The sequence below is a fragment of the Bicyclus anynana genome, chromosome 26 (assembly GCF_947172395.1).
Source record: "Bicyclus anynana chromosome 26, ilBicAnyn1.1, whole genome shotgun sequence".
In the NCBI taxonomy this organism is placed as follows: domain Eukaryota; kingdom Metazoa; phylum Arthropoda; class Insecta; order Lepidoptera; family Nymphalidae; genus Bicyclus; species Bicyclus anynana.
Genome location: NC_069108.1, coordinates 8,794,708 through 8,810,111, shown reverse-complemented (window position 1 = coordinate 8,810,111; position 15,404 = coordinate 8,794,708). Strand labels below are relative to the sequence as shown.

The following is a 15,404-nucleotide window of genomic DNA, read 5'->3' as shown; positions in this document are numbered from 1 at the left end:
TTGAAGTTTCGTTTTGAGAAAAATGGCTTAAGTCATGTTTTTATAAAAATGGGTACTTTCACTTACTAATTTTGCTACAGTAATCTCAAATTTTGGAATTTTCTTTTTCTGTTTTTTTTATAATATAGCTTAAGAGTTGTGCTACTGTTATTGATAAGGAATTTCTAATTCGTTACTCTAGTTTTGGCAAAAATTAACATGAAAGTTCAAAAAAGCCTTATTGATTATTCAGTTTGTTAATTTTGTACATCATATGGTTTAAAAAATCTCTATTAGAGCTGATTTGCCCATTATCTTAAAAACATGCTTGCTTAATGCAGATTCCGAAACGGTATAATACTTATTACATATCGCGATATTTACGAAAAAAATTGGCAATAGTCAAGAACATGTCCTTGTTTTATTTTTATTAAGTAAATTATTAAGCTATCACAAACAAATTATCTATTGCAATTTCGTAACATTATTCGGCAGAAATGCACTCTCGGCGCATAATCCCTTGTCATAAGAGTCTGCACTCTCTGAAAATGGAATGGATGAAGCTTATGCCTGTGCAGGATTCTGCCCACAGTGCGCGTATCCACATGAGTTTCGCTACTTATTTCGCGAATTGATAATTCAGGGTTTGCTCTTACAGCGTTTAAAACTTCGTCATCACCATGTCGTCGAGGTCTACCTTCCGAAGCTCCACCAACACCGGTACCAGGCATCCGTCCTTCGCTAAAAGCGACGTGCACTCGTGTAAACACGCGATAATCGGGATGTCGCTGATTAGGGTATCTTCGACGATATTCTCGTGCAGCTGCATTTGCATTACAATTACACATCCCGTAAATGAGATGCATGTTTGCGTACTCTTGGGGTGTGTATGTATGACGCGGCATGACCAGTAGTCCAGGGTTATGCAGAAGTCTTCGATAATATCACAAATGTCCAATTCGTATAGCAAAAACAGAGTCCGTAGTACGTAAGCCAAATTCACTTTTAAAAAAATCCAATCACGTGAAAATACAACCGAGATATGCGCATGCAACGATAGTCAAATGAGCACTAACTGCAACTGTATTACACAAGTTCTGAGTTCTAAACCTGTTTTTGTCGTTTGTAATAAGAACAATAAACATCTCTCTATCGCACAACTACTGTTTACCTAACATGAAAATGCTTTGTCTCTGTCCTTTGAAGAGATTAACCATGGCGTTTTTTCCAGTGACAAACAACCACAGGTAGTCGAAATAAGGTCGTTATCTGCTTGCTCTATCCATATTGACTACCTGCCCCCGGTCACACAATAAAGGGTCGACCCATATTACGTTAACAAAGACATGTTTGTGATAATTTAATAATGTAGTTAAAAAATCAAGGACATGTTCTTGGCTATTGCCATTTTTTTTCGTAAATAACATGATATTTAGTAGGTATTATACCATTTCGGAATCTGCATTAAACAAGCATGTTTTTAAGATAATGGGCAAGTCATCTCTCATAGAGATTTTTTACACCAGATGTTGCACAAAGTTAAGAAATTGGATAATTAATAAGGCTTTTTGAACTTTCATGTTATTTTTTTCCAAAACTAGAGTAACAAACTGGGAATTCCTTATACCAACCAATAGCACAATTCTTTAGCTGTATTATAAAAAAACCAGAATGCAAAAAATCTAAAATTTGTGGTAACTGTAGCAAAATGAATAAATGAAAGTACCCATTTTTTGAAAAACATGAATTAAGCCATTTTTCTTAAAACGAAACTTAAATAAATAAAAAAAAATCTATATTCCTATAGCCCATTAGGAGTCTCTTCGGCAGGTACAGGGTTATCCATTATTTACGCCACACCCTGTATATCCCCAGCCCAGCCGAAACAACCCAAGCTAGGAAGCTGTGATTTTGACACTTTTTTTTGTATCACTAAGAAAGTATTTTTTAATAAATAACTTAAGGAAGGAGAATTTGGAGGGGGAACTAAGTACAAAGTTTTTAACCTTTTGTATCACTAACAACATTGTCAACAATTAAAAATAAAGAAAAGGAGAAAATGGCCCTATATTTTAAATTAAAAAAAAAAAACGAATACCGACAAATCAACACGACCCATACCCAAGTACTCACAAACCAAACCCACACATCTCCATATCAAAAATTCGCTTTCAACTGCTACAAAAATCCTGCGGAAAAAAAATATATAGAGGCTGAAAAGAAGAGCCTTTTTAATTAATGTCCTGTGAAGCAAAATAATTATTATAGCCTGAAATGGAATGTTTTATTAGTTTATAACGAGAATGGAGGCGTGGATTTATTTAGACTTTATTTCAACAAATCTTTATATAAACTTTGGAAACGTATTTTCAATAGTATATAGAAAAATGTAAAAAAACATCCCCTGTATCACCTTTATGGAATTGTTTTTCTAAATCTATGTAAAACCATTTGGTCGACTATTCAAATAAAAAAATAATTATTAAAATCAAACCACTCAATAAAAAGTTATGCTTGGTTTTACAATATAATTAATGGGTATAAAATCAATCATCCCCTGTTTTCCTACCTTAAGGGTTGGAATTGTTTTTTTAATTCAGTGGTCCGATTTTAATAATTACAAAAATCAGATCTCAAATATCTTAATTACAGTAGCTACAGCATTGAAAAACTGATTCAAGATGGAAAAATTTTAACTATCCGAAAAAAAAAATATAACATGGTCACCCTAGGGATTTTGGTAGTAGTTTTAGATAATTAGGTGGTGTATCTACTCTTTGCGTTTTATCCATTAATTACGGGACATCCTGTATATTATATGTATCCATATACATAATATTTAACTTAAAAACTGTTCAACAATTAATGTCTTCTGTTAGGAATCACCTCCATTTTCGTTTAATGTCTTAAATCTACCTAATTATTTGTGCAAGTAAATATCAACCTTACAGGTGTAGACGTATTAAAAAAGTAATGGTTAAAATTTAACATTTTACGTGTAAAGGAAAAATGAAAACCCCATATATTTCTTCAATATTGCGCTTTGCGCGGGAGGCCGTGATTTGCAGCCAAATTACACATCAAACCTCTTTCTACAAACGCAAACGCTTCGAAAACAAAAAAAAAAACCGTCGAGTGCGTGTCAGACCACGCGCAGTGTAGGGCTCCGTATGTAATGTAATTATGTAATTCACTAAAATACCTATAACGATACTACCACACCATAAAAAAATTCATCCTCACTTTGCATGTAGAACCCCAAAAAAAATATTTTTTTTTTTCATAAATTTTATCATAAATTTCAGCTTTCTTTTAAAATTAAAAATATTTATCCAATTTTACAAAGCTTTCAGCTTTCTAGTTTTAACAGACTGAGTTGTCATACTGACAATTATATATTTTTAACTAACAACGGAATTAGTATGCGATTTTTGAGTGTCAATTACAATTTTTAAGTTGGTCGACTATTATAAATAGCAATTGCTATTTAGCTGTTATAGTTTTCCTTGTAATTTTATTATTAAAGCCTACTCCCTTGAATTTTTTCAAGGTTCATTCACTGTATTGAAAACGAATGTCATCTCCATACATTTTTAGTTTTCAACAAACGTTAACAAAGCGTTAGCGTTTGTAGAAAGAGGATCGACGTCATATGGTTAAAGTCCTTGGTAGTGGGCCAATGGGGATGATGACTAGGTTTGAATATGTTGATTTTTATGATACATTCGGTTAAATAAGGTCAATGTTAACTAATTTATACAAAAAAAGCAAAGATGCAAAGATTCTCTGGATATTTGCAAAATAAATAAGATTATAAGATTTCAAAATCTGTTATTTTTTTTATCGTAATTAGATGAAAATTCATACAGTTTTAGCTTCCTTACATTAAATGTGGCATTTTTTAATAAATGAACTATAAACATAAACGCACAAATAACAAAGATATTAGTGATTTTGTTTGAACGCCCATACAAATCTAACTAAATCAGCGAGCCAACGACGTCACTAAATCGTGCCATTTTGTATGGAGCGTTTTTCAGGGATCCGCGACAGCGCCTCAAATCTGACTCTTTAAATCCCTGTAGCTCCGAAAGTAATGATCGCAGATATCCTGTTACTTTTAGAAAATTGTTTTACTGTTAGTACACTCTCAATTTATATACAATTTAAAAAACTGTCATCATCCCTATTGTTTGGTGACGATTACAAATTTTCTTTTGCATCGGGGTTTAATAATAGTCTCAAACAGTACACCCATAAAACTGACATTTAGCTAGTAACTGACTTTACATTTCGTCTTTGGTTCTCCAAAAAAATTGTCAATATTTATTCGCAATAACTAACTTTACAAAACTAACTTAATAAACTTCGTCTAAACTGTGATTTTATATAATTTTATGGATTTCAAATGACTAGCAATTTTTCATATACTTTTCTTTTAAACTTTTTTTTTATTAATTTTTACTATTTATATACAGTTGTAGTCTACAAAGAAGTTTTTAGTGTTTTTTTTTTAATAATAACTATAAATGTTTTTTTTTAAATCATAGGATTTGCAAATCAGTTCAGTAGTTTTTGTTTCAGTATTTATGCGTAATGTTGTGACTTTTTTTAGAATTTTTTTTTTTTGGAAAAACAAAACTTCTTAGTAGACCGTCACAAAAGAAATGAAAATAAAAAAAGACCTGTAAAAGAAGTTTTTGGTTAAATATATCTAGGTTATATATTATTTATTATGACATTTCGCTCGCTTTTACTTTTAAAAATTTACTATTTACAATTATGTAATTTCAAAGTTACTGTTTTCATATTTTTCAAACAAAACTATTACTATGACTTTACTTTTTTGTCGAAAATAATATTTTCCATCACCATTTATATATTTTTAGATGCATTTTAATCTGGCAACATTTCGTTTTCGGGCATGCAGTGACGTTTTATAGTAGAAGCTTTCTGTGGGACTTGTTTTTGTAAAATTATCTAATATGACTTACCAATTGTAAGTTTTGTATGCATATTGATTATATTACTTCGAACCCGACCAAGGCATAGATCAATACATTTAAATAATTAAAGTGTTTGTCTGTGATTTCAAAACAAAATAAATTCTCAAGTGCTTATAGCTAGCTATACATGATACTAAAACACAAACTTTAAAAATAAATTTTGTCTGTCTGTCTGTTCAGGTTAATCTCTGATATGCCTGAACCGATTTTAATAGCAGTTAAAAGGTTATTAAGCAACATAAAAGACAATTTTATCTCGGAAAAACCCATGGTTCCCGCGGGATTTGACATATAAATATTTCAAGACTGCTTCATAGAAAAGAATTCCGCTCGAACATTTACTTAGTTGAAAATTCATTCTGAGAGGAGACTCGAGCTCAGCAGTGAGCCGAATATGGGTTGATAATGATGATGAATGATGATAATACAAAATTTTTATCTAAGACAAAAAAGAAGATAAAAATGATCTGAATTTATAAATGCGAAAGGTTATTACGAAATCTCAAAAAGCACTGGACGTAAAAAATATGAAATTTGGCAGGGAGGTAGCTTATAGTTAGTAGAAATCCGCTAAGAACAACATCTTGCAAGAGGGTGTATGTGAACAATGGTCTAAGGATGGATGAATTCACGGCTAATATTAATACATATATGTTAAAAAGAGGAGAAATAAGAAAAAATTTGAACTATAAAATTAATAAAAAAAAATCAAGACACACAAGATTCGGTTGATTTCAAAGAACATTTTGTATTATTTGCTATAGTGTTAATCTACACTCAAAAATTTCTAACCCATTTGTTTGTTACATGGATAATATAATATGTTTGGCGCCAAGGGACGTTTAGAACTTTAATTTTAAGTTTTCGACCAATTATTATCACCATTATCTAATAATATAAAAATCAATGCCAATTTTTGTTGTTAATAACTCAAGAACGGACTCACCTATCCATCCCAAATATTTAAGTTCGGTCTATTTTGTAGATGGTTTATATGAAGTTTGCACAAGATCTTGATTGGTTTTTCATTTAGCACATTTTTTATGACAAATGAATTCAATAAATACCGGATCATTATGTTAATGGGGATTTTGCTTTAAAATTTAAACTTTGTCAGAATTTTTCAAACCTCTAATGTAACAAATGAATTCAATAAATACCTGATCATTTTGTTAATGGGGATTTTGCTTTAAAATTTAAACTTTGTCAGAATTTTTCAAACCTCTAATGTAACAAATGAATTCAATAAATACCGGATCATTTTGTTAATGGGGATTTTGCTTTAAAATTTAAACTTTTTCAGAATGTTTCAAACCCCTAAACTCTAAAGTTAGTTTAGGGGTAGGTAGGGGTGGTGCACACAAGTCAAAGCGAAGCTTGACCGGGTCCGCTAGTCTAATAATATTATTATCCCCATATTGCCACGAGAACATGAATACAATATGTAAAATCAAAATAATATTTTTCAAAAAGTCCCATAAAAAGTTTTTTTCACTGAATTGCTGATTTTATTTTATTACAAAAATAATAATTGACAATTGCATATTTTAAATTATTTTTCACATGACTAAGAAAAGCAATTCCATTAAAAGGAATATTTTTAATAAACTTTCAAACGTGACCAATATTCCAAATTCCCCTCCAACTAATCGTAAAATACTGTGTTAGGAGTGGGAACAACAGGATCCCCTCCCAGGATCGAACCTCCACCTCTCGGTGAGTTCTCTTTACCGCGGACCCCCAATGGGCCGTTTTTTTATTAAGCATAGATTAACACTAAAATATGTTTTTCAAAAATATATCATTAATTAATATGTATACCTTGCCTTGGTCGGGTTGTAATGACCATTTCTATTTAATTGACTTTAAAATCATTTTCTGTAAGAATGAATTCGTAATTAATTATTATATACAGGATGTTTAAATTGTGAACGAGTCACTCAACGAAGATGCAGATAAACTGTAATCAACGACGAACGAGATAGATTTTCCTTATTATGTAGGGAACCCTTGTAGAATTTATTTGTTGTCTGTCTGTCAGATTTAAAATAAAAAAAAAAAAACAATAACCGAATTTAATACAAATTTATTGCTATTGACTTAGAATTTCGTATAAAAAAACAGTTAATGATGAACTTAGTAAAATACTTTTCTTCAACAATCTACAAAAAATCTCACTCGACATGTAAGGCATGCCCATTTAAAAAAAACACATATTAAAAAAAAAAAAAACAGTGTTTTACACTTCAATTCAATATAAGAGATAAAGGCGAATTTTCTAATCTAAAAAATAAGGTCTGAAATTGTGGATGAAATAAGAAACTTATAAAAGTATATATGTATTTAATCAAATAGTTTTAATATTATTGTATAATTAATTTTGAATTCGAATACAACAATACTTTATTAATTAAAATAAAATTAAGGTCAATAAAAACAATTAACTCTGCATGCCTCGGAGAGCTATAAGGTAAGAATGATTTCTCCTGCGGTGTAAGGTCCTTGCCACACTAGTCACAACTATGACTAGAGTCATGAGACTTAAGACCACCTTCACACCAATATCTCGTGGACACCGCGCTTGCTGCCAACTCAGTCTGATGACGTCACCGCGGGTGGATTTAAAAACATCCTGTATATAGCGTGTGTATGCGTTTTTTGCTTTGCTTGGATTTTGCTTAAAATTAATTCTAACCTTATGGTCTTCTCGTCCACCGGCGTGCTCACTTGACGATGTGATTGTGCGTCACAAGTAATTTCGTCGCGTATGTTTTAGTACTAAACAAAAAAAATACGTATCCATACCTATAGAAGTGATTTTGACTAACAGATTGCAAAAATTCTCTAACCAGTGGAAAGCTACATTATCAGCGAATAACGTGAGCTATATCTCATCACCGTATATCTACGGAAACGGGAAATACGCGGGTTAAACTGTGGCGGGTGGTATTTTTATTTATTACTCTTTATTTGTACACCACAAAAAATAAAAGAAAACAAGCAAAACTGAAACATAAGAAAAAGTAGAATACAAAAGGCGGCCTTATCGCTTAGTAGCGATCTCTTTCAGGCAACCTTAGGCTTAGGAACTTATTAGGACAACTGTAGGTGGTGTGTACGTAATAATAATTAAAATTAAAAAATGTAAAATTTTAAATTCAACTGTTCCGATAATAATCGTTTCAGTCAATTGCAATAGCGAAAATTTCATTTATTTTATTTGGCTAGAGCAAAAAAAAAAAAATAGTCAAGTGCCAGTCTTTAGATCGACTTGAAAAGTTTTGAAAAAAATTTTTTTTTTTTGGAAATAATAATAATGGATCGTACAAACAAATCGTCAAGTGTGAACGCCGGGCGCGCGCCGCCGTCCGCCCCGCCGCCCGCTCCGCTCGCCGCCGCCGCGCTGTTACCACGTCATGGGGTTTATGTGACTTTGCCGTTCATTCCAAAACATCATCATCATCAGCTAAATCGGTTAATACATCATCAAATATAAACGTGTCAATTATTATTATTTTTTGTGTACTTTTCTATGCATTTCATTTTGTTTGTTTACAAAAAACTCATCTTTTTTTTAATTGGGGACTATTTTTTGCAATTTAAGAAAATGTGATATTTTCAAAACGGCATAATCATTAAACACTTCTGGCTTGATAGAAAGGGGAGAACATTATCAAGAATTTACATTACTGTAGTGTTATGCGATTTGAAAAAAAAATCAAAATATTTTTTTTTTGTTTAAATGTAGATTTAAAAATATTTTTTTTTTTAATTTATGTCATATATATTGGTAGTTTTTATTCAAAAGGCATAACAATAACAAAAAATAAAATATTGTATTTTTGGTATAATCTCAAGTAAAGTTTTTTTAATTATTATAAAAGTTACAAGTTACAATTACAAAAAATATACATGCGAATTACAAATGTTACACCAAAAATACAATACTATGTATATAGGACACACAATCGGAATGTAAATATAAAACTTCAAAAATAACACTTCAACAATTAATAATATAAAAAACCTTCGCACAGCGACAAAATCGCTAGCAAACGGGAGTCGAACCCGATTTTTTATAAAATAAAAAAAAAAAACAAAAAATACAAAATTGACAAGTCAGGAATCGAACCTGACATTGTTAGTGATGTAAAAAAAATTAGGCGTCGCCAAAAGCTTTTTCTCCTCAAAATAGAAAAGAAATTAAAGAGGGTGTATGTAATTATTTAATACGTATATCGATATTTTTTTTTTCAAATAAGTGTATAATTAAAATTGTACATTATATTTCTTGTTTATATTATTATACTTATGTTTATTTACAATTCGCCTGCTAAAAAATAATTTAATCAGTAGGAAAAGGCGAATTCAAGAAATCTGAATTGAATAGGGGAATTTAGTGCTATATGCATATAATTTATTTTTATTTTATTTATTCATTAAAATTAAACCTAACCATGATGCAACACAAACCACAGTCGGTTTTACTGTGCACTGGTTATTATTACATATACAATAATAACAAAATTAAATTACAAACAAAAAGAGAAAAGAAAAAATTATTAAAATATTTTTTTTTTAAATAAGGGTAAAATTAAAATTGTACATTATATTTTTTTGTAAATATTATTATTATTGTTCTTAATATTTATTAACAATTCGCCCACATTTAATTTATTAAGTAAAATTAAATTGCATTTTCAATAGGAAAGGCGAATTCAAGAATGGGGGATTTTAGTGCTAAATGCATATAATTTATTAAAACATATTTCTTAATGTTTCGCAAAATGACAGTCATTCATTTAATATATCAATCGTTTATATAAAACATAATTTAAAAATTTAAGCAGGCGAATGATTAATTCATTCAATCTACATACATATTTGTAACACAAAATGTTAAAATTATAATTTTTTACTTTATTTTCGCTAAAATGTGTAAGTATAGTTTTGCTGTACCCATCACTTTTATAAAAATGATAATTTAAGTGATGTTATATTAATAAAGCATTTTATATTATTTCGTTATTAAATATTGTGTTGAAATTTTTTAAATTCTGTATTGTGTAAAATTAGCAATGCCCTGCCAGGCATGTTAGCATTAAAATATTATTTGACGTATATCATGTAAGGACATTGAACCTCAATAAATGCAAAAAAATAAAATATTAAAAAACTACAAAATACTAAACGGATTTTCACACGCACATGAAGTCAAGGGGTTTAAAATTGGCCATAGAAACAAAAAAATATAGTTAAAAGTACACATTGCCTAATGAGTGGACTACCTCAATTAAGCAATTTTAAGGTACATTGCATCTATAAAGTGAGAATTTCAGCCGTAACTTATCAATCTCAAGGTACAATTCATGTAACAATTGAGGAGATACTGCCTTAAATGTATTTTCAAGTATAGCAGCACATTCAGTAGCAATGTTGTTTGCGACCGGGTAAATTCTTTATTGGACAAATAAACATAACCTCATTTTGTTAAATAATTGTTTTAAAATTACAATACTATTATTTCTTGTGCTTCATAAATAAAAAGTAAAATTACTTCAAAAGGTAAAGCTCGCCGTATATATTGCACTCGAATAAACGCTTCGATTAAATGGCAAAGGTACAGATAATCTCGTAAGGTACAGTCTGACTAAACTGTAAGGTACACGCTAAACACTTCGACTAAATAGCAAAGGTACATATTAATCTTGTAAGGTACAGTCCGACTAAGAGGCTGAAAGGTACACTGACTGTAAGGTACACGCAATCTAAGTGCAGTCGCCGCACTCACCTGTTCCCGCTTCCGGTCCTTCTCCTCCTTATCCTTCTTCCTCACTTCAACGATGTACTCGTTGAAGTACGTCTCCCTGTCGCGCATCTTCTCGATGCTCTTGAACCGCTCGTCGCGGCCGAACTTGCTGGAGAAGTCGGTGAATGACGACCTGATGGAGAATATTAGTATGTTAGCATTATTAATCTCATGCATACAGCGACCAGCGATAAATTACATTGTCAATAACTCACATGGCATTATTGATATTATTTAGGGAACTCAGACTAACAACCCCTATTCGGCTAATAGGGATGATGACAGTTTTTTAAATTGTATATAAATTAAGAGTATACTAATAGTAAAGCAATTTTGTAAAAGTAACAGGGTATCTGCGATCATTACTTTCGGAGCTACAGGGATTTAAAGGGTCAGATTTGCGGCGCTGCCGCGGATGCCTGAAAAACGCCTCATACAAAATGGCACGAACTAATGACGTCGTAGCCAATGTAATGATTGTCAGATTTGTATGTGCGTCCAAACAAAATTACTAATATCTTTGTTATTTGTGCGTTTATGTTTATAGTTCACATATTAAAAAATGTCACATTTAATGTAAGGAAGCTATAAACTGTATAAATTTTCATCTAATCACGATAAAATATTTTTAATAGATTTTGAAATTTTATGATCTCATTTATTTTGCAAATATCCAGACAATCTTGGCTTTTTATGTATAAATTAGTTAACATTGATTTTATTTTACCCGAATGTATCATAAAAATCAATATATTCAAACCTAGTCATCATCCCCATTGTTGAGCACGAGTCTCCTTTTAGAATGAGGGGGTTGAGTGGTTGCTCGAGAAGTCCATCACGCTGGTCCATCCAAATGCGGATTGGCAGACTTCATACACATACAGAATTGAGAAAATTCTCAGGTGTGCAGGTTTTCTCACCATTTGAGACACGTGATATTTAATTTCTTTACGTAATTGAAAAGTTCTGGAGGTGCATGCCCCGGACCAGATTCCTCGCCCTCCGAATCGAAGGCATAGATCATATCACAGCCCTTTTCTAATTTAGGGAACTTAGTCAATGTTCATCAGGACGAACATACCAAATTAGTTTCCTACCATATGTTTGTTTTTTTAATTTGTTTAAAGTTTTTTTTAATTTGTCTGGGACAAATTAAAAAAAAAACTTGTTTTAATGGTCTAATCATTTTAATGGTCGAATTGATTGAAATGGGACTTTCCCCGTAAAATAGAGACGATTTCATACTTTTTGGGGGTAAATAATTGCAGTACCCCCCCCCCCCCCCCTTTTTCTACCAGCTGATATCCCGGTCAAGAGTGTTCCACTGTCAAGCAGAAACAACAGTATCTCACTTGGCGTGCAGCTTGGCCTCCTCCATGAGCGCGCGGAACTGCAGCTTTTTCTGCTGCAGGCGGTTCTTCTTCTCCTTGCGCTCCTCCTCCGCCCGCTCGCGCACGTATTTGTCGAACACCTGCGGACATTGATATAAATCGTTAGATGGGCCAATCCATACTAAATAGCGCACAATTTTATGTCATCACCTGTGGCCACAGTCAATATAAACATAAGGTATAAATCTATATATATAAAAATGAATTGCTGTTCGTTAGTCTCGCTAAAACTCGAGAACGGCTGAACGGATTTATCTTATCTTGGTCTTGAAATGTTCGTGGAGGTATAGGGAAGGTTTAAAAGGTGAGAAAAATCAAATAATTTCCGGGAAAACCCTAAAAACTGCCCTTTTCTATTTCCCATACAAACGTTTAAGAGTCAAGCGGTAGGGGTAGGGTAGGGGTAGGGTAGATGTAGGGTAGGGTAGGGGTAGAGTAGGGGTAGAGGTATAGAAGGGTAGACTAGGGATAGAGAATAAGTGCACTTATGTCAAAACGAAGCTTGACCGGGTCCGCTAGTAATTAATATAATTAAATCAATAAGCAAACCAAGATAATACTACATGTATAGAATAAGTGTTTATACATCATTTTATGTTCCGCGGTTACGGCCTAGAAAAACTACACGTCCAATACTAATAAGCACATTCTATTATGATGTAAATTAATCTTGTTAATTGTATAGAATCATTTAGTATATAAGATCTTAAGTATTGTAAATATTTATGCCATTAGAGTATATTATACAACCGTGAACACGCAAGGTTGGTCTGCCCGAAGACCAATCGTAATATCACCCAAAGACGTGCACGCACATCTTATCTTAGTACATAACAAGCGCATGCTGTGAGTGGACGTGGACTTAAAAAAATATTTCCTTTATTTTTCTTATTTTAATCCCCTAATTATGCCTTGGTGTACATTTTGGAATTGTAAAAACACAAGCCACAACATGAATAAAGAGAAATGTGTTACGAGTGATGACGTACCCAATGTGGGAAACCAATGACAATTTCGCGACGCTTTGGGGCCCACCTAACGATCTACGATCGATGGTGCTAGCTTCATTATATACCAACGTTTAAATATGAACACAATTTTGAAACATTCAAAATAACTGGAAATGCCCACCGATCAGTCATTCAGTCGGTCGGTCGGTCAGTGAAAGAGTGACGTCACCTGCTTGCGCTCCTTGGAATCGAGCAGCACAAGTACATTGTACATTTGGCACTACAAAAATCTAAATGGATTTCTTGTAAATAGATTGACTCAGCCGTTCATTGATGAGCCAATCAGTCATTCAGTCGGCCGGTCAGTCAGTGAGTGACGTCACCTGCTTGCGCTCCTTGGAGTCGAGCAGCAGGTAGCGGTTGTCGAACACGATCTTGTGCAGCTCCTTCTCCCACGGCGAGAAGGCGGACACGTCGGACTCGTGCAGCAGCTCCAGGAAGCCGCGCACGCGCTGCTCGAACGGCACGCCGGCGCGCTCGCGGGCCGCGCGCGACTCCGCCTCAATGGCCGCCTTCTCGCCGATCTCGATCGCCTGCGACGGCTTCTTGCGCGGCGCCGCGGCTGCTGCACAGACAATACGTCACACGATAACTCAGACCAATTATACAAGGACATGTATCGCACTCATAGTCACGAACAAAATTGTCTGTCATTTTCTGAGGAAAACGAGCTTAGAATTTGCATACATCTTATACTAAACTAGAAGTTTTTGCCCTTTTTTTACACAATCCAATTACACAAAAAGCAATTTTTACGGAGCTCTTTAACCGACGAACACGATTACAACTATTTAACGTCGATTCTATAGAGACAGTTTTTATAATCGCATTAGATCGTTAATCATATACTTTGACAGAAAAGTAACGTCTAGCGAGGCAGGTCCTATGCAATAGTTGGTCTGAGCACGATAAGTACACTTCAGTGTTTTTATCACCATTAAAAACCAATTTTAACGGACTACAGGCACTCCTGGATTAGCCTATAAACTATTCAAGCAATAGACTACTCGCCTGTTGTATAAAATAAGAAGATTGTTTGCATAGAGGCAGTTAGATGCCCAAAAACTCTAATCACATTTTTATTTGTGAAAATAATCTCGTAATTGTGATATTTTTATAAAACAAAATTGTGTTTTTATCACGTCACCGCAAACGCCAATCATAAACTGTGACGTCAATCGCTACAAGGCATCGATTTGTGATTGGCGCTTGCGGTGACGTGATCACTGCAAACGCCAACCACGCTGTTATCTCTATGAATGACGTCACTTGCTAATGTGTTGTGTTTCGGCGGCAAAAATTTTACGTAGATATTTTTTCATTTGTATTTAATTTTTTACTGGTTACTATTACAGTAGACGAGACAAAATATCTCAATAAAATACTTCCGTAATTCACTTCAAACACTGTTTACAAAAGAGGCAAGTAGCCTATTGCTTAGGTCATCCCGTCTACAGACGACCGAGAAAAAAAAATACATTACAATTGATACATATTCTACCTACGGTATGTCGGTATTAACATTTTTTTTTTATTCTTTGTAAATACTACATACTAAATAGTCATTTGATCGGATTATAGTCCAGAGACTGATCTCCGATAGACCAAGAAACAAGAGAAAAAAAAAATCTTTGTAAATCACTTAATGATAGGGGCCCAAAGTGAAATATTGCTTAGGGCATCCAATTACTTTAATCCGGCACTGACTACAAGAACAGACCTTTGTGCATATAGAAGAGGGGATATAGAGCTTAAAACAAACAAGCTAATTGTAATAATGTCAATTAATTATCATGTTAAATAATGATAATAACAGGGTCAGTGGTCGGTCCTGGGTTGAGCTGAGCTTTTCTTTTTTCCTAGAACGTTTCATTAAAAAATCTCAGCCCAGAGTGGTTAGTGGTACGTTAATTTTTGACCTTTTCACGTTAGACGTTAATATATCTCTATGCCTCAGATATGACGTTAATTGTTTTAAGTACTTGTAAGGGACTGTATCTCTAAAATAAGTGTTATGTATGGGACCATACATCTAATGGTTAGGTATGATTAAATGGGATCATGTATCTAAGTTAGGTATTATAATAAGGGGTCGTATATCCAAGTGTGTTGTAAGGTACCATGTATCCCAAGTAAGGTATTGATACAAGGTACCACGTATCTCACTAAGGTATTAATATAAGGGACTGTGTATATATATGTGTTAAAT

At 33.0% G+C, this 15,404-nt stretch overlaps 1 protein-coding gene across 9 annotated transcripts in view; it reads right to left on the bottom strand.

The window, feature by feature from the left end:
• LOC112056170 (transcription elongation regulator 1) overlaps window positions 1-15,404 on the bottom strand; it is a 70,238-nt gene that overhangs the window by 24,857 nt on the left and 29,977 nt on the right. For 7 of the 9 annotated variants that reach the window (XM_052889949.1, XM_052889944.1, XM_052889948.1 and 4 more), the window contains exons 14-16: window positions 13,519-13,760; window positions 12,147-12,265; window positions 10,777-10,927 (exon numbers count right to left, since the gene is read on the bottom strand). In XM_052889949.1, the coding sequence (XP_052745909.1) occupies window positions 10,777-10,927; window positions 12,147-12,265; window positions 13,519-13,760 (512 nt within the window). The remainder of the gene's footprint in view (window positions 1-10,776; window positions 10,928-12,146; window positions 12,266-13,518; window positions 13,761-15,404) is intronic. The other 2 variants (XM_052889946.1, XM_052889942.1) reach the window with 1 other exon arrangement.